This window comes from Gambusia affinis, linkage group LG04, assembly GCF_019740435.1.
Source record: "Gambusia affinis linkage group LG04, SWU_Gaff_1.0, whole genome shotgun sequence".
Lineage (NCBI taxonomy): Eukaryota > Metazoa > Chordata > Actinopteri > Cyprinodontiformes > Poeciliidae > Gambusia > Gambusia affinis.
The window spans coordinates 8,098,738-8,119,082 of NC_057871.1; the positions used below are offsets into that span (position 1 = coordinate 8,098,738).

The window sequence follows — 20,345 nt, forward strand, 5'->3', positions numbered from 1 at the left end:
ATTTGTTGTGAACTTGGACTAAATAAATATTGGTGACATTTGTTGTGAACTTGGACTAAATAAATATTGGTGACATTTGTTGTGAACTTGGACTAAATAAATAAACTGAATTATTTTTAAGATCCTTTTAGACTTCAGATTATTTTTATGTGTCTCAGTCCCTGAAAGAGGCGCGGTACAACCCACGCAGGCTACTAGTCCATCACAAATAAACTCTCACCAACTCTGATGGGATTTTCTCCCAGCAAAATTCTACGTTAAATTAAGAAAGAAATATAGAGCAGCTGTCAAAATAAAGATTTTAAAGAATGACAGAGCTGCTCTGTATTGACTACAAACAAAGGTCAATACATATACGGCATGCATCAATTAGGTCAAACTAATTGATGCATGCCGATGACTGAGCCTGTTATCAAAACATTACTAAACACAAACTAAAATCATCTTTCAAATTTTCCTCTCAATGAAAAGAGATCAAAAAGGAAAAAAATGGAATACGTGTGCTTTAATTCAAATAAAAGAGACCAGGAAGAGTGTTTTATGCCATTTATTCTCACAATTGGTTACATTGCTAAAGTGTACAAATTGGTGAGCAGCAAACGGAAGCTAACACATCCATCGAATGGACTGTGGGTGTCTGTGTGAGTTTGACAGAAAGGCTGCAGGTCCACTGCAGCTGCCCTCTTCGTCCTCTTCCTCAGTCTGACGCTCTGAGCAGCAGTGGACCCTCAGCGGTAAGTGATCACTGTACAGGGTGAAGATATATTCCTCTATCTGCTTTGTTTCTGCAAACCGGGAGCTTTTTGTGACGTTTGAAGAGTTGACTGGGGTCTGAAATAATGACAGAATCGAGAGACTTGCTTCCAACTAATAAAATCAGTATATACCTTTTATAAAATAGAATAAATAAAATAAAAAATAGTTTTGTTCAATACACTTCATCTCTCTTTTGCTCCTCATGACTTTCCTTTTTCTCCAGATCAAAAGAATGCATAGATAAAAATCGCACAGTTAATTTCAGCATCAACTAAAGTGTAAAAATGTCCAACCGCCTCCTTGCTTTTCATTATTTGCTCTCATATTTTCCTATCTACAACAATTTATATACGTATTTTACACTTTGGCCATTTGGTATGATTCAGAAAAGGCATTTTTTTATAACGTATAAGAAAATAAGAGACATTCAAAAATAAAGGCATAGCTTATAACAATGATAAATGTTACACTGAGTGGGTTTTCTGTACACACTGATGTCATCTTATTCACATGTCAACATCTTTCTGCGAAAAAGGGAAATGTGCTGAATTTTCTCATCAGTCTCTGTTACAAAACAAGTTCCTTTTAGTTTTGTGAATTTACTTTAGAGCTACGGGCAAGACAACAAGAAAGATGCACCAACACTTGTGTCTCGAGTTAATACACCACACAGAAACTGTTGACTTCTTCCAGAAAACTACTGACTTTCACTGAAGCAATGTGTGCTATTTAGGTTTTACGTTATTATTGCATTACAAGCACATCAGGCTTTATTTCCCGGAGTCATTGAGGAAGACATAGAAGTGTAAGAAGAAAAAATAATGAAAAAGGCACGAAAATTAGTATTTAAAAAAAAAAAATCAAAAGTTAGAAATAGTATGGCTAATTTAAAACCAAATAGGCTCAACAGCAGCAAAGGGCCGAGGCTGTGCATCATCTTTACCAAACGGACCAGTCATAATGCAGTAATATGTGTAACAATTTGATTTATATAAGAAATCATCTATTCGAGATGACACATGATACCGAGACGAAGATTTATGTATTTTTAGGAAACTTGGGAATTAATATTTTTGTGCGTTATACAGAAAAACTAATTGATGTCGATTATTTTAGTTTGGATGACAAAAAAAAGGTTTAAAAAATAATGTGTTTCATAAATTTTTAAACTTTGGGAGGAGACCATCTGCCTTTTCGACATGGCCAATATAAAATAAAAATTAAACCAAAAAAGAATTAAATCAAAGGCATGCTGGTTTATTTATCAATCAAATTATGTTTGCTATAGTGTTAAATGTGAAGGATGGCGGTTTTATTTTTTCTACAGCATAAAGTCTTCCAATTGTAAAACAACAAAACGCAGGTAGTGCACATAAATATAAAACCATCAGAGGTGCAAATAAATAGTTTATACAGGTTACTTTCACTGAAATTTGTATTGAAGGCAGCCATATTGGACAAAAACCGACTTTCTCAGTAGAAATTCTGACTGCAGGGGGCGCTGTTGTGGTGCTTTCAAGTGGGAAGTCTACAAATCACGTGACGCTGTACTAGGTCTCCATGACACAGACTTGACCAAAACCTTGGAAAATGGGCCGACAAATCCTTTGAGATGGATGTTGAAGGATTTAAAACTATTTTACACCAACTCAAAACAAATTAATTTGAATTATAGAAACCCTATACAGAAAGAAGCGCCCGCATCTGATGCCGTGGGTGGATTTAATGTCCCCACAAAATAATTTCATCATTTCCCTTTTTTGAGGCTGAAGTATTTCATGAAACCTAAAACGTTTAAGAATATAGTCAAAAGCCAACAGTTTTTTCTTGGTGGTATACTAATTCTTTCATAGGACATTTGATCTATAACACCATTAGTCTGCTAAGCCTCGACCCCTTGAATTCATCTTGTATCACCTGTCAGATCTATGAGTTAATTGTTTTTAGGCACCCTTCCCAACATTAACACAATTTGAGTAAAAAGAAAAAAGAAGCAAAGTTTCTGGTGCTGTGATTGGATAACGTTTTGAAGGAGGGGCTTAGCAAACAGTTCGAGGTTTAAGGTGGAATAAAAGATTATCTTACATCCAAACATGTCCGATATACGACAGTACAGAGATAGACGAGGGAAATAAGTGGATTTGTGTTTTTTGAAAACATACCCATGGCACTGGTGAAAACAAATTCAAATGAAGATTTTCTTACACAAAAGCACTCTGGACTGTAGAAGAACCTTGAAAACAAATAGCAGCGCCAGAAACTCCTGCTCAGTTTGAGCCCCTCAAACGTTCTGCTGGGTTTTCCTTTGAAACTGAAGGCTGAACCCAAACAATCCTACAGAAAAAAGAAAAAAAAAAAAAAAAACAATTCTAAAGTCTCCTTTCTCTTCCTCCAGGTCAGGGGTGCCCATAGTCGGTCCTTGAGGGCCGGCATCCTGCACATTTTAGTTCTCTCCCTGATGGTAGTTACAACCTTTTCAGCATGTCAATGATGTCAATGACATGTCACTAAAACATGCAGGATGCCGGCCCTCGAGGGCCATCTTTGGGGACCCCTGCTCCAGGTGATCCACTTTATTAGAGGACCCAGCGTCTCCAGGGAGTGAGGTGGGATTGAAGAGAAACTATCAGATTTCCCTCCAGCATGCTGATGTCTCCTGTGTTAGAACCAGCAAGTCTAGCACTGAATACCAATGAGGGAAAACTGTCCCACAGCTCTTCCTCTGATATGGCTATTATCTGTAATTTCTTAAAAGATAAAAAGACCAAAAGAAAAAAAACAAACAAAAACAAAACACAAAAACAGGAAAGATGTGAAGGATGATTCCGGTGACGAGTCACCGCTCGTCCCGAGGCCAAAAAGTATGCAGCCTTCTGATTTTCCTCCTCCTGTCTCTGAAAGCAGCAGCACTGTTTCCACATTGTTTCGAATGGTTCACATTTAGATAAAAAAAAGCAAACAAATAAAAAAAAACAACAACTTCATGCACGCTCAGCTGAACAGGTTGCACTGGAATCTCTCAAGTCCGTAGCAGCTTCCTTTGTTCATCCAGGAACAAGAACATGATGGCTTTTCCCGCTCGTTCTCTCTTTGTTTTGTTCTGACGTTTAGGTTTACTAAAGGACGACGAGAGGGAGAAGAGCCAATACAGACTGAACGATGACAAGGGAGGGTGGCCCGGTGTGGAGCTTCATGCTGACAGGCGCAGACACAGATACACAGAAAGCATGGAGAGATGAGCGTTTTGGTCAGCGATGAGCTCGGTCATGGCACGCGTGCTGTGCTTGAAGGAGCGCCTCCTGCTTCTTCTTCAGGTTGTTCCCTCTTCTCCTCGCGCCGTTACTGATAGAAATGAGAGTCATGTACACGACTATCTTGGATGCTCCTGTTTGATTGGGAATCGTTTTTGTTTTAACAGCTACTCGACTGAGAAACGCTTAAGATTTTCTTCCCCCAAAAAAAAAAAAAAAAACGAAAATAAAAGCCACTGGAGACTCCACTAAGCCTGTAGCTATTCTACTGCTGCTGGAGTCTGTGATGGAGACGGGGTCTTGGCAGCGAAGCGGTGATGTTTCCGTGGTGACCGAGAGCTGTGTTGGGAAGCCTGTACCGGCTCGCTGCCGTTACTGCGGCAGCTCTGTGACGGGTCTCTTCTGTTTGATGGTGTCGATGAGAGACAGGACGCCTCGCTTCACGCTGGTCGATACCCGACGGGACACGGAGTCTCCGGGGGGCGACGAGCCGCAGGCCTTCTGGGAGGGCGGCCGGGCCACCAGACACTTCTGATACCGCAGCTGTGGGACAAAAAGAGAGAGAACACAGCGGAAAACTGTAAATAATGGAGAGTTACAGCTGCTGAGTGGACGGCAGTGGAGGTGTATGAGAGAAAGACGGAGAGTCAAGGAGGAAGCTGGACTGGTGCAAGCTGCTGACTGTGATCAATAGTAATGACTAACGATTCTTGGCACCGTCAATCTGTTTCGGAGCGTGCGAGTCTGTGGGTGGCCATATATCCAAAGTTCAGATGTGTGATCAATGGCCTGGCCTGCAGTGGACAAATCTCATATGTCAGCCGGCAGACGGAGAGGTGCAGCCCAAACCGACGGGCTGGCAGAAACTCCACACACTGCAGATGGTGTTTTTGGGTTGTAAACACAGCAAACATAAGGAAGGAATAGACACACTGTGAAATCATTAGTATTCATTCATTCATTCACTCAAGATTACTGTAAACAATAATTATCACCAATGATGATGATAAGTTAAATAAAAAATATTTCTGAAAATTACACACAGTGCCTTGCTGTAGTATTCATATCCCCTTAATGCTGTCAAGTTCTAACTATAAACTTTTTTTTATTTTATTTTATTTGTTGGTTAACACACACCAATACAATATATTTGGATCATGTGAACATGCATTTTTAACTCACTATAGCATTAATAAAATGCTTCTATTGGACCCTGAAACACTGACATATTTAGTGCTGGACCTTAAAATGTCAAAACGAGCTAAATGGCTTTCAATCATTTTTAATATTGATCTGAGCCTTCCTGCTTAAAACGAACAACTATCAGAAGGGAAAAGAAAGTAGGCCCACTTTCAGATATAAGATACAAAACATTATTTAACATTTGTTATTTCACCAGCAGTCATTGGTAATTGTGCATCTGTGATTTAATGGATCAACAGGAAAGGATTTCATGTTTAAGGGTGAAATCAAAGCTGAAAAACAAACGACATGTGCAGCCCTACCTGCAACATTAACCAAATTTATATTTAGCCATTATTGTTTGACAGAATGAGAGGAGAAATAAATAGTTTGTACAGCTAATTACTGCAGGGAAAGCATGGAGGAAGAACGTTTGCATGGTGCAGTTATTAACCTGATATGTTGTACTCTTAACAGCCCAGGTGTCTGTGTGTGTGCACCTGTTAATGCTGCTGAAGATCAGACCAAAGTTAAATAATTTACATTTTATGGAATTTCACTATGAGTCTATTAACCTTTATCTCCAATGTCATTACTGACAACAAAGATAATTGAATTGATGTCAGTTTCTTTTCAGATTTTATGCATGCCTTATAAATATTAAATGCAGACATATCAAAGTAATAAACCTGGTTTTCTTGGTATTAATTAGTATTAAAGTAGCACATATAAAACAGAAGGATTTTAACACTGCGCTCTGAGGTTATTTATTCAAAGGGGAGAAGAAATAAAACACAATTTCTGCCTCCAAACTTTAGTTTTGTAATCTTCCTACTTGTCCTGTTGGATTAATGTGTTTCGGTCCAGTTAGACTCACCATGCAAGCTGCCTGCACGGCTTCAGACACACTTCCAGCATTGGGCTCACACCAGAAGACATGGCAGTCGAAGCGATGGCCGCCGGCGTCCATTATGAAGGCAAATGAGTGCACGTCACGGCCGACGCCCATGAAAGACAGGAAACGAACGCGGCACTCCACCAGCACCTCCTTTTCATCCTAGACAGAAATATGGGTGTGAGATTAATCAAAACAATTACCTTCATGTAAAAGTTGATTTGAATAAGACATAACACAATCACTGGACCGAGTCATGCACTTAAAGGGTCATATATATTTATTCAGAGGTACGATGACCATCTTTATGTGGAGACTCTCAAAGAAATTAGCTGCTGATTAGAATCTGGTAGTTTAATAAATTCAATTGATTTAATAAATTCAACGTTTCTAAGGAGTGAGCACATCATCTGCTCAAATACAATCCTCAGTGTGGAAGTTGGCACCCAGGGATGAAAAGTGAAGCCTGTCTATTTTCAAAATCAATGAGGTCTTTACAATAAAGTCAGAGTTTTAATGTAATATATGAAGGATTATTGTTTTATTTAAGTAGTATGTATTATAACTGCTTTGTAACAACTTTTTATTAGACTTTCACTCTACATTAAGCTCATAACTGAGGTGGATTTTAGTAACCAAGATCAATAAGTGCAGGGAAAAAGTTTGGAGATTGTGAAAAGCAACAAGAGAAGTGACAAAAGCATAACTTACAAACGTGTTTTATATTTTCTTTTCAATATTCAGTAACACTTCAAAATCATGTGATCTGAATGTTTTGCAGCTCCAAGTCAGATGATGGATGTAAGGAACTATTTAAAAGGAAACATTATCTTTTAGAGACCTGCCTGCGATTCAATGGGACAGCAAGAAAGCAAGCAAGAGCAAAACTTCAGGTGATAACTTTGTTGAACAAAGCATAGCAAAGATTTTCTGTTTGAACTTCTGTAGTATTTAACCTCTGTCATCAAATAGGTTTCATTTGAAATGTAGCCAGCTTTGGGGAAATCTCAAAGTTCAAGGGTGTTCCCCAAAGGCCACTAGCATTACTGCAAGGGCAGAAAAACTTGTTCTCAATTACTTGTGGTTAAAAGAACAAAGTTCTTGTTTGCAAAAACATTCATAAACCCAGGAAGCTTTCTTTCTCTTGATTAGAACACAAGAGAAAGGTTCTGCCTCACAAACAAGCTGCAAGTACTTAAAAACCAGGGACAGAATGACAGTACTTTGTTCTTGTAGCTTTGAGAAAGGGAGCTAATTTCTCTGATCTTGCAAAGTAATTATTGGCCTTAACCTACAGCAGAAAGATGTCATATTACTATAAGCTGTTGGAAAGGTACATAAATCCTGAAGTAGTGAGCGCTAACAGCTAGTTAGACCTCATTAACCCAGTAATGGCTGCATCTTATTGCAAGCCTAATCTGTTTTCAGTTTGAGCAACGACAAAAATAAAATCAACTCAGCAGCACGAGAAAGTGTCTAAGAAGACGTTTTCTATAAAAAGCAGTAGAGAAAGAAAACAGGAGAGTTTAGTGGGAACAGTCAAGCAGCAGATGTCTGACCTTGTCTTTGCTGATGGTCACAGTGGCATCTGCCACATTAAGGGCCACAGGAGTCCAGTCTTCTCTGTTGGAAGAGCCAATCAGACTGTCTATGGCTCCGTTCAGTATATCCATGCCTGGAAAAGAGAATATTATAGGAAATCAAACAAGATTCACAAATGAAATCACATTTGCACCAAATGTAACACTGCAGAGAAATTTCAAACTACATTTGCAGGCACATATCAGCGTGGTGCACCGACCTATTGGTCTGGCCACAGGCATCATGCCCAGGTAGAGGACCTGAAACTTCTGAACCAGCTCCGTCTTTGGTGTGGGAAACTCTGCTGGGAAAAATTCATCACGGCATTAACAACAGCTTGGAGCAACAGCAAGTGTTTTACAATGTAGTGCATTAAATTACACCATTTCCCACCTCTACATTAGGATCTCACGTTTCTGCTATAATATATTTCAGTGTCAAAACTAGGCAAGAGATGAAACGACATCATGACCCAATTCAAACTTAGCACTGCTCTCAAGAAGGGTTTGTTAAGGTTTATTTAATTAGATGAAATAAAAACCTTCAGTATGAAGTTCTTGCAAATGAAGTATTACGAACAAATATTTACAGGACAAAAGGTGGTAATTCACATATCTATCGATATCAAACTGTCAGGAACAGCCAATCAGAGCCAAGAGGAGGGTCTTAGCGATGCCAATCATACTTATGTACATGCACACAAGTGCCGCTCACATCATTCCTGTCGTTCCTACTCATAATTGCAGGTTTGCTGCAGCTATGCTTATAGTTCCCAAGTTCTGAGAAAGAGATTTGTAAGTTGTTCTTTTTCAAATTTTACAGCTTTCTCAGAACTCCCAATGCAGCTTTAATGGGAATTTTCAGTGCACCAATACTTGTGAAACCAGTTATTTTTTTAAAGAAACAATTGCTGACATATTTATCTACTGAACAAATGTTCTAAAATTAAAAGGTTGGGTTTTTCTAACCTTTCCTGAGATAAATTATGCTACCTTAATAAAAGATTCAAGGTTGGGGGCTTTAGACATTTTTAAACATGGTTGCCAACAAATGTGTTTGATGAAATGACATGAAAGAATGAAAGACTTCTCCTTCATCTTTCTTGGAAGCGTGACAGTGTAAAGAGGAGATGATGCAACACTGAGTCATTATGCTTGTGCACTTGATCCAAAACCTTTAAAACCTGCAAGGCATTGGATACTTTTTCAGAATTTGTAGTTTTGGTAAAGAAACCGAATGGGAGCGAGGAAGGATGCTGCTGGGTGGTAAATATATTAGAGTTTGAATGAGTTTACTTTTCTTTTTTCGTAATTGTTTTTTTTTTTTTTTTTAGGGAATGCAAATGCATCCACCAAATAATGAGCTGCCAATAAATTCTATTTAATGAAATAGTAATCAACACTTCTACGTGCAGTAAGGTTTAACTCAGCATAACCAAAACAAAGCTTTGTACCCACAGATATAAACATTGTTATTTAGAGCCACATCAGTGGCGTTTAATGACTCCAACATGACTTGTATTTCTAGCTGCTCTCATGCTTCTGGTAAAAACATGCCACTTTAGCAAAGAATGTTACTGTGAAACATTCACTATCCTCCCACACTGCCCCAAAGGTAATAACATTTACTATTTCGTGTCTCTTGCAGAATCCATCGTCTCTCCATACACACACAGAGGGTGAATATATTGATGAAGCGCACCTTGTAAAGGGAGGTCCAGCCCTGCCTGCATCCTGTCCTGGAGTGAACCTCCTGCCATGGCTTTGGCATTCTTTCGCTCCGTCATTATCTGCATAAAAGAAAGGATTTCCACACCCAGGTGGAAACACACACAGGAAGAAAAGAGAACATGTAATAATGTGTGTGAAAGTGGATGAGAACAGGAGCTGGAGGGGGATGAAAACAATTACACGAAGAGCGCTGGAGCAGCTTCACAGCTGATACTGTCATGCTGTTTACCCAATGAACACAGGAAAACAGAGAAAATTAAACAGGTCACAGTTTAAAACTAAAAAGATAAAAGCTTTCCTCCTGCACTACAATTTAAAGAAGTAAAGCAATAGAACCAAACAGCTCAAAGAGAGAAAATCATTCACACTTTTTACTCTTCTATAACATATAAAATGCTAGACCTGCAGCACAGAGGTCTTTAATCAGGAGTTGGTCAGATCAGAGGAGCAGCTCAACTGACCCTGCAGTGACCAGTTTGGATATTTTCCAATGTTATACATTAGATATATTTTACTTCCCTTCCCACATCTTGAGAAAAAAAAAATGGCTGCACTGTTCGCTTCACCACTGCTTCTCTTCTTTAGTTAAACTTCCCAAAATCCTGCAGTGCATCACTATCACATGACCAAACACACACCACATGACCCACCTCCCCATCGTCCCCTCCAGAAACAATCAGCAACAAGCAGGAACCAAATATGACATCCTCATTGTGGAGTAATTAGTAGTGATGACATTTTATAAATGTTAGAGAAATATACTATTTCTCTAATAGTATATATACTATTATGTTATCAAACATTTGCTTCTTTTGTTCATGAACGAATTCTTTTCATCATGAATGTAAAATTGTTCTAACTGTGTTTCTGAGTATGTTGAAGGAGGCCCTGCTGAAGGATGCAGAAACAGCCAGCGTCAGCCTGGTCAACTCAGACGGCTGCTCAGCAGGGGGACATCCTGACCTTTTGTGTTTGTAACAAGATAGTTTATAGCATAGTGGTGCTAATTAGCCATGCTGTTAAACCATAAATCACGTTGCAGCTGCATATGTTTTGTTTTCTGCCTTTTGCTTCCTTTAGAGCTGCAACGTGCATGTGAAAAGGGACGTCTGTTTCAATAAAAAGAGAGGGCTCGGCAGGACGTACTTCAGAGCGGGTAGCGATTGTAACTGAGTGTTTGTCCGTTCTCCTCGCGACTAAAAAGAATCTAACTCTCTTTTGCCTTTCCCCTTAGTGTCTTGTACTTTGATGTTCTAGGTGGTTTAAACCTGACAATAAGATTTATTGTTATCACCCTATCGGTTGTATTAATCCACCTGAAGCCACTGGTGAGGTTGGAAAATCTGCATTTAATCATCCAAGGGGGGAACCCAAACCTTTTAGTAATATAGTTCATGTTTGGTTTCATTGCACTGATTTGGGGGTTTACAATAAATTGGAACAACCAAGTCCCAGATCAACCTATAAAATGTTTCTGTTTCTACTCCACATTAGATCATAAACATGGCTAACATGACATTTAAAGAGCCCCTCCAGACTATGAATTAAAGATTCAACTCTGCCAATATTTTATTGGAACAAACCAACATCTATTAATGCCACATTTGTAGCAGAAACAGTAAAAACAAATGACGGTTCAATTATTAGTATTCTGCCGGTGTTTAAAAATGAATCCATATTCACCAGAAGAACCGTGCAGAGTACAGGGCGCCTCCTGATAATTGTGTTTGGGTAGAAGAAACAACAAGGACACCAAATAACCTGAGCAAAGATAAACGCAAGTACACATATTGTGAAATAATAATGATGAGGTAAAACTAAAATCTTGCCAACATCATTTGGCAGGAAGTCGCATCACAGAATGAGGGTGATGGTAAAGCACTAATTTCAGAGGTTTCCTATGTGTGTTAACAGTGGAGTGCACTGGGCGTTCAGCTTTAGGAGGCTCATTATTCAACTTGACTTGGATTTTGCAGCATCCTGCGGCTAGAGCAACTCACCCTGGAGCAGATCTCGTGCAGGCTTGTGGCGATGGCTTTGGCCGGCGTGTCACAGCGGAACACATGACATTTCAGGATCCTGGTGTTTTTGTCCCGCGCCACGTATGCAAAGTCCCTGAAAAAGAAAACAAGTTGCCGTTTAGCAGCGACGTGTCTGGGGGCACAGATGAGAGCTGAGGGAGAAGTGGAGCTTATCGATGTGATGCAGACACATTCACACACATGCAACTTTTTAGGACCGTCTTCCTACTGAAAGATAAACTCCTTCAGAGGCCAAACAGGTTTTATCAAAATTTCTCTGTATCTTGGTCCATCAACTCTGACCAGATTAGATGAACCTGGTTTGTCCTTTAACAAACCACTGAGGACATCAGATCTCAAACAACTGGACAACAACTAATAAGGTGACGTCTGAAGATAATAAGTTGCACTTTTGTTTAAGGTTATCAGAGTAAATTCGAATACAGATGCAAGTCACACTAATCAAATGTGAGCAAGTTCATGAGGCATAAATGTTTTTATTATGTCCTGGAAAAAACATGAGGATGATTGTGGACCAGTCTAAAGCGTGCCAATTCAAAATTCAAAACACACAGAGCGGATGGTCTCTTTAAGCCAATATCCTCACACACACAATCAAACATTCCTGTGTGTCTGCACATCCAATAAAAAAAGATTGTAGACCCACACAAGGACGCAGGAGGTCAACCTGTGTATTTGTGGAGGGTGATACAGGATATCAAAAGCTACAGTGGAAATCAGAAGAAATGAGATACAGAGGAAATTAAACAATAAAACTAACAGATATGACAGAGGGGGGATTGTTTATGGGAGGAAGGAATGTGTTTACCTCTCTCTGTGTCCAAGCAAGCATGAGAGGAAAGGAGGACAGTTAGTAGAGAAATGAAAAAACACACATTAAAAACAACTGACTTCAGCAGTGGGAGAAACAAGCTGCAAAAAGCCAGGCTAACAGGTATCTTATTACATTTCAGCCAGTCACTTCTCATCTTGTTTGCAGCTGAAAAAATTTAAAAAACAAAAATAGTTTACTCAGAAGATTGTTTAAAAAGATATGCAAAAAGACGATGAAGTTAGAAAGAGGATTGGAGTGGTTGAAAAGTGAAAAAAATGATAAAATCCTGGCTTTCTCATGGCTGCTCATGTTTAGAGTTTCAAAAGCATAAAAATGGTTTCAATTAAAATCACATGTAATTGTTCCTTTCACTTCAAAGTTACAGCCTGCATAAACCTGGTCTAGCACATAAAATCTGCAAAAATCACTAAAATCAAGTTACTTGTGACATTAAAAAGTTAAAGGGGTGTGCATACATTTATAAGCAAGTAAAGAAAATTGCAAATCAAAGCAGATATTCTAAGACTGCATTTTTGATATCAAGTGTATAAAATAATGGTGAAGGCAAGTGTAAAAGAACTAAAGTACAGTCTGAATAAAAGAAATAAGTTACAGAAAAGAGAAGCGGAGAAACAGGGTGAGTAGCTGGGAGTGGCATCTCATTTCAAATGAAACGTGATCATTAAGTCAACGCCCGTTTGCTCAGGGAATCTGCAATCCTGCGACAACAAGTAAGCTTCACCGCATATCAAGAGATAAAACAATGATAAAACAGCTATAGGCCTTCAGAGCAGTGAGAGAATCAGAGGGAGAAATGAACAGAACCATCCCTGCAGCAGATGAACCTCTGTTACAGAGACACTGACAAATCAGTTGTCGGGTTTAATCAGCCCTGACTGGTGACCAATCGGTGAATACTTTAAAATTTTATGTTTTTCTTGACTATACATAAGGGCTACAGCCCACCACACACTGTGCCGTGTCAAATACTGTGCAGGACTTGAATTGTACGTCTCACCGTCTATGCTCTAGATCTTACCATTAACTCCTGTCTCACCACATAATTGAGTTGTAGGAGAATTTTGTCAGAAAGGTTCGAGAGACATAGTCCAACAATAAATAGACGGAAAGTTTCAGACGCTAATGTGCTGATTAGTAGAGGCAGACACTGCAAAGTGAGAAGAGGATGAGGAAAAGGAGACGGCAGTGGGAGCGTTCATGGTTGAACAAAAGAGGACTAAAGCCGAGGTGTTCAGTCACATTGAATGAATGTTTTTTTTTTTTTCCAGAAACTTTATGTCCCCGCCAGATATTGTGAATATAAAGTACTCTTTGGTGATGGAAGCTTTAAATCAGTGCTCTGCCTGCTACACCACAGCCACAGACCACTGAATTAAATTTGTGAAGAAAGATTTTGCTTCCGAGAGCCAATAATATCACCATGTAAACCAGGCTTAAGTCCTAAAAACAACAATACTCCATGTGGACAGCTGCAAACAAGAAGGCTTAATGAAGTCCAGATAAAAGTGTTCAGTAGTTAATTCTGTTGAGCTTTAAACCTTATTCTCTAAAGGAACATGCTGTTTTTGGAAATGTTAGCAGAAATTAGGAAATCTTAGTTATGGTAAGGACTTATATTCTTGAAAGACAGAGAGACTGCAGTGTTAGTGATGCTAGCTGAGCTAAGTGCTAATCTAAGTCGAAAAGGCCATTTAAATCTTAAACTCCAATCATTTTGTTATTATTATTTTAAAAACTGTAAAACAATGTTTTATAGCAACTCTTGTCACATACACTGCTCCTAGACAAGTAATTATTAAATACTGACATTAACCTAGAAACATTACATTGCAATACTGTTTCTTATAGCTTTGTATATATATATATATATATATAACAACTGACATCAGATATTAGCCAAAACTTAAAAGTCTTAAGTCAATGTACAAACTATATGGACAAAGATTAATTTTATGAACCTTAGTACTGATTGCAATAAATATTTGATAAACCTTGATGGCACATTTTTTACTATTAAGCAGACAAAATTGGGTGCATTTTTTTCTCCTTAAAAGGAGAAAAAAAATCTCTTTTCAACCAAGAAAAGAGAAAAAGGCATTTTAAAATCTACATATTTACATTATACATTTGCCATCATTTAGGGATTTCAGTAGGTCTATTCAGTCCCTTGCAACAAACACATCCACTTTACTTAAGTTTCTTCAAAATCTCAATAAGCAAGCATCAGATCAGAAGATACAAACACAAATCAGAAGAATCTGATTAGAAAACCGGCAAATTTGAGGTTTTTCTACTTTTTTGCAAACACAACAGATCAGAAAATGATGGAATCAAACATACTCACAGAGGTCTGTTTTCCTCTCTCAGCGTGTATTCCTGAAAACTAGAGTGTGATGCTCCAGGCTCCTGCACTCCCTTCAACCTGTCTGATCCACACCCTGGTAGAACTAACTAAACCTCCCCCTCTCTGACAGCTTTTCTCTCTCTCCCGTCGGTTTCCTCACCATGCCGCCCCCTCCTCCTTTTGCTGCAGCTGAGCTGTTCTCACTGCTTTGGCACTCCAGTCTATAGATGTGCAAAAGACACGCGTTCATTTTTAGACAGAGTAATTTTAGGTCAGTTCATTTGTTCTCGAGGATTTCAGATCGAATAACTAGGTGCAGTAATGTGTGAAGTGACTGTAAAGGAATTCCCACCCACTCTAGTCTACACATCTTCTTTTTTTGGTTTTGCTTGAAGAAGTGAACAGCTCCCCCTAATGGTCACAAAGCTGCAGTGTCGCTGCGAAAGGCCATGGAAAATGGACAGAAGGTCTAGTGCTTTTTAATATCCTATCTAAATGAACAATGGCAAAGAGCCTTCTCAAAATGTTCCTTTCATTAATTAATCTAGCTTTATCATCAATCATGAACTCCATCCTGTCGCTATTAATTTTCCTTCCTGTCTTTATTTGCAACCATGACCTTTCACTAAGATGGGAGAGTCGAGTGAATTATCAAAGAATTAAATGTTACATTTAAAAGAAGAAAAAAAGCAAGCACAGAAAATAAATGCCAACAGACAAATGAAAGGTAACTTGCACCACTGCATCTGAAGCCCAAATTACTATTGGAGTAAGAAGGACAAGAAAATAGAACTGCAACTGACCTGCCATTGTCCCGGCCAACACCCCAGACACGGATACTGGCAATGGGCTGGGAATGAAGCACGCTGCGGTCCATTGGGTCGACCAGGTTCAACATGTTATTCTCCAGCACCAGGTACATATCCTTCCCCTACGCAAAAAATACACACAGATGAATAAATCACTCGGGTATCAGAACAGACAGTCCTAACTTCCTGCTGCTATATCAGAAACATTTATGTACCTGCCTAATAAACACAGTGACATGGCAGAACCGTTGTAGACTAATAGAGTAGAATGACTGTAGATATTCACAACTGGTCAAACTGCAGTCGTCAAAACAATATCAAAGCAGTCCTTAAAAGTTCTGCTTGGATGTAATATTTGCAATGCATCCTGCTTTTCAATACTGTATTTTGTCATTTGGACGAACCTCCACTGTGTCTTGTTCCCTCACATGATAACGGATCTTAGAGAATAAGATGCTAATGAATATTTGGTGCTTTGTGATCATGTAAAAGAAAGAAAAGTGGAGAATCAAAGCTAATCACAATTGATAATGCAATATTCAATGATATTGCAATCTAATTAATTTCTAATTGTGCAGCCATAAACAGCTGTGTGTGTGACCCAACCAGCCAAGCCCTGTACCCACAAGTAGGTGTATGCAACAGTATGATCACAGTGCCTGTTGTTCAGTAAATCTTGTCTTGTGATCATTTAAATACATCCATATGAACTTTTAAAAGAAGTAGTTTGACTTAATTTCCACCTCTACATCCTGGCGCTTAGCTGTCTTTGCCAGTAAGGGAATATGTTACCATATGATGCTAATGAGTGTGGGGGTGTGTAGGAATGTATTCCTAGGTCTCTAAATAAATTATTCACTCCTAAAAGAAGGGATGGAAATAAAGGGCTATCAAAAGGAAGAAGAGGCTCTCTACCACCGTGTTCTGTCAGTTCACATTAAATAAATTCACAGCACAGCGAGCAGCAAAAAAACCTCTTACTTCTTTCTCCTCACATCCACAATCCCATTGCTGTTATCTTGTTTCCATTTTACTTTACACTAATCTTTATTTTGATTTTTTTACAGACACTTCTTGCCTCCAAACTATTTCACTTTAATCATTTAGAAAATATTTTACATCCAAAACAAAGTTATATGTGTAATGCATCGTCCCTCACCTCGCCCCAGATGCCGACGGTGTCCCGTATGTCGTTCTTGCAGTAGGACAGTTGTCGGATGCAGTTGTTGACGGCTACGCTGCTCTTCCCAGGGGCCAGGTCCTCCTCGGCCATCTCCACCCACCCCAAAGAGCGCACTGCAAAGCACTGGAAACAAAAACAGAACATGAGTGAGTTACACAATCAGCTTTCAGAGATGCATGATGATGAAACACATACAACATGTTTTGCTCTATCAACAGTCGTGGTTTAAAAACTTTCTATACCGCTGTTTACTCAAAAGTAAACTGAGAAAGTGCGGTGCAAATCATGGAGCTGACTCACAAAGAGAGCGAGAGTTGAGTTAGAGATTAAAGGTACTTTTAGAATAATCAAAGGAGATGTGGAGTTGATAACTTTGACTTTGATAGAAGCAGCTACAGAATACTGCAGTGAGCTTTAATTTCTGATTGCTACCACATTACACTAATTTAGCTTAATACCACCAGGCTAAACAACCGTTTCAATCTAGAATAAATCTATCCAGTAATCCAGCCAAATATTGAGTTCACATTAGCCTCACTGAATTGGACTGCCGATGAGTCAGCATATTAATAATCCAGTTGCAAAATAAATCAACTGGGCGATATAACTGTTTTTCAATTGATCTTAAAGCCTGAAGGTTTTATCGTCTGGATCCTGGATTTGAATGTTTTTAAGATCACAGCAGGAAATCCACAGACGTTCAACAAGAAATCCTCCAGTAGGGGGCAATATTGCCCAGCTAGACAACTGTAGAAGAGAGAATGACATCAAATGCTTTCTGTATTCAAACAGGCTGCAAACATTATTTAAATAATTTTCTTACCATAGCTTTGTTCTCTTAAAAACGACATTCAGTGCAACATTTTAACCCATTTTTAACTGCTCATATTTTTAGGGTTTTTTTGCACCTTCAAGTATTTTTCATGTTCAAGTAGAAATAAAAAACTACTTCATAACTATCTGGAATCCTGAAATATTAAAAGAAAAAAAAAAACAACAGAATCCTTTCACAGCAAGACGTCAAATAACCTCTATATGGTTGAGTGGTTACGACGAAAACAAAACACGAATGCAAAGCTACCAAACAATTGAAATGTTTCATAACATGCATGTAAATTGATAATAAACACACATGAAGTCACATGAATTCCTAACCTTAGCTTCTGGGTCACTGTTTGCCCTGCTGGACTCATTTTCCTCTGTGGTTGGATGATTCCTGAGAAGACAAAAATGCCAGTTAAAATAAAAACCTGCATAAGATGAAGGACAGAGGAGCGCACATCAACAAAAGGTCTGTCTAATATTTAAATTTATGAGGTTTATTTTTAACACATGAGGCCAAGGAAGTTTTTGGACCACCTGAATGGTGGTTGGTAAAATACTTACAGTAATATAGCACTATAGTGTATATACAGCAATAAAATAGTGGATAGCAATGACATGAATCTAAATGCTTTTAAACAGTCGTTTAAAAAAATTTGCTACAGTTTACAATCATTTCACCTGAGCTTGAGAGAAGCGTAGCGGAGCGTAGCACCCTCAAACTCTTTCAGACTGGGGTCAGGGTTCACCGTGGCTGCCTGCAGGTCCTGATGCACAGAAATAAAAACATCAAATTGATTAAAACTGTCCAAACAAACATCACTAACCTAATTTACATCTTAAATACTCCCACAGAACTAACATTTAAAATATACTGTTTTGCTAAGCTTCTAAAAATGAATGACAAAATCATGACACCTGTTGACTGAGTAGTTGATGAAATGCTTCGTCTTTATATAAAGCCGAGGTTTAAAAAATAAAAAATGTTATTGAGACTGTTAATGGATGGCCAAATCTTTAGGCAGTGGCATAAATGCTGTGTTCAGTAGCTTCAAACCTTTCTGGAAAACTCTCAAAATGTTCACTACTGTTTGACAGTAGTCAGTATTTTATGTGGATTTAAATTGCTAAACCGATGACAGACCTGATCATTTCATCACGATCTGATACTTAAAACCCTAGACTTTAGAGAGGGTGTACATTCTTTCCTCTTTAAGAGTTCATTAAATGAATGATTTAAATCCCTGTGGGTGTTGGACCGAAGAGACACAAACATTTTAAAAACTAAAATGCAAAGCTCTTGAAGTCGCTCAGCATGTAACAGCATGCATCCATGGGCTTCGGTAAATGAGAGAAGTGGTTGCACAGCATAGCATGACATGCTACATTGAGAAACAAATGTTAACAATCATTGGATACACACATGTACACATTCTCTAGGTGCAAACACATGTATAGCTGTGCAATTAGGATGAAAAGATGAGCCTTTTTTAATCGCGAGTTAAACCCCCCACCCCCCCCAAAAAAATAGCTAAAAGCGTTACTGCAGCCAGATAACATATTCTTAAATGAGGTGACATCTATGATGAAGCATCAGCAACGCATGCTGCTGCCCAAGCAGTGACTTTTAGAGTATTAAATTCAAACATGGGAGGGGAAGGACAGATGAGGAGCAGAAGTCACCAGCGTTGGGTGCGTAATACTTGCCTTCCACACTTCACTATCAATTTTTCCTCCAAATTCACTCCACACCTGCTTCTACATAAAGCATTAAGACACAAACACAGATAGCGTTGGGTCGACACATGGAAGTCAAAGGAGGAGGAGGGGGCATCAGAGGAATAAATTCAGTTGAAAGTCGTCATCTGACAAACTTACTCCAAACTCACTGAGATGAGACGTACTACTTAGAAAATTCTACACTTGTTTTTACTTTTAAATGGAATCGCCCTACAAATATTTCATAAGAATTAAATAATTTTTATATGTTCATACATGAACAGTTTATATTAAACATAAATGTAATACTCATGTTGAAGTATATATATATATATATATATATATATATATATATATATATATATATATATATATATATATATATATATATATATATATATATATATATATATATATATATATATATATATATATATATATATATATATATATATATATATTATGTAGAATTTATGTACAATGCTGTGATTTATTCCCTTGCAGATTTTCTGGGGTTTTTTTTTTGCTTTTTAAAAAAAATAGTAATCGGCAATAAATAAGGGGTAAGTTATTTTTTCACAGAGGTCCGGCGTGATTTGGCAAACTTTTTTCCTTAATAAATGAAACCATCTTTTGAAAATGGCTTTTTGTAATTAAATTGGTATATTTACCTGATATTCAAATTTGATTGATGAGCTAAAACATTTAAGGGTGACATACGAAACAAAAATAAATTAGCTTTGTAATCATTTTCCACTGCAATGAACATTCACATCTAAAGAAGTCATAAATATATAGCTGCTTTATGTTTGTATTTACTTAAAGTGAAGGTGCTTACCACTGGTAGTACATAGATCATCCACCAGTGGACATAAGACAAATATAGAACTAGATGCAGTAGATGGTGAAGAGGTAGAGCTCTCTGACGTGATAAAAAATGTTTTTTTAACATATTTCAGGAGCACAATAATGGGTTCAATAATCCCTAATTATTGTGCTCCTTTGTAGCATTTTATCTCAACCCTAATAATAAACTATTGTTTAATATAATATACACAGTTACAGAATACGCCTGTGATCATTTAGGAAGGTTATAAAACATTTTTAACCTTCAAGAAACATTTTGAGATCAGTAAAAGTGTCCTTTTCTTATTTTGAAGGCAATTACTTCAGAATGTATACAGAACTACTTCATG

The 20,345-nt window shown here is 38.1% G+C and overlaps 1 protein-coding gene across 9 annotated transcripts in view; it reads right to left on the reverse strand.

Annotated features, from left to right (window-relative positions):
- Window positions 1-531: 531 nt before the first annotated feature.
- The window catches only part of apbb2b (amyloid beta (A4) precursor protein-binding, family B, member 2b), a 54,854-nt gene continuing 35,040 nt past the window's right edge, over window positions 532-20,345 (reverse strand). For 2 of the 9 annotated variants that reach the window (XM_044113772.1, XM_044113777.1), the window contains 12 exons: window positions 19,138-19,188; window positions 18,112-18,197; window positions 17,764-17,824; window positions 16,585-16,731; window positions 15,420-15,547; window positions 12,246-12,251; window positions 11,396-11,510; window positions 9,367-9,454; window positions 7,886-7,969; window positions 7,644-7,759; window positions 6,067-6,246; window positions 532-4,550 (listed from right to left, as the gene is read on the reverse strand). In XM_044113772.1, coding sequence (XP_043969707.1) covers window positions 4,380-4,550; window positions 6,067-6,246; window positions 7,644-7,759; window positions 7,886-7,969; window positions 9,367-9,454; window positions 11,396-11,510; window positions 12,246-12,251; window positions 15,420-15,547; window positions 16,585-16,731; window positions 17,764-17,824; window positions 18,112-18,197; window positions 19,138-19,188 — 1,233 coding nt within the window. In that variant the 3' untranslated portion in view covers window positions 532-4,379. Of the gene's footprint in view, window positions 4,551-6,066; window positions 6,247-7,643; window positions 7,760-7,885; window positions 7,970-9,366; window positions 9,455-11,395; window positions 11,511-12,245; window positions 12,252-14,616; window positions 14,708-15,419; window positions 15,548-16,584; window positions 16,732-17,763; window positions 17,825-18,111; window positions 18,198-19,137; window positions 19,189-20,345 lie in introns of those variants that run through there. The other 7 variants (XM_044113774.1, XM_044113781.1, XM_044113773.1 and 4 more) reach the window with 6 other exon arrangements.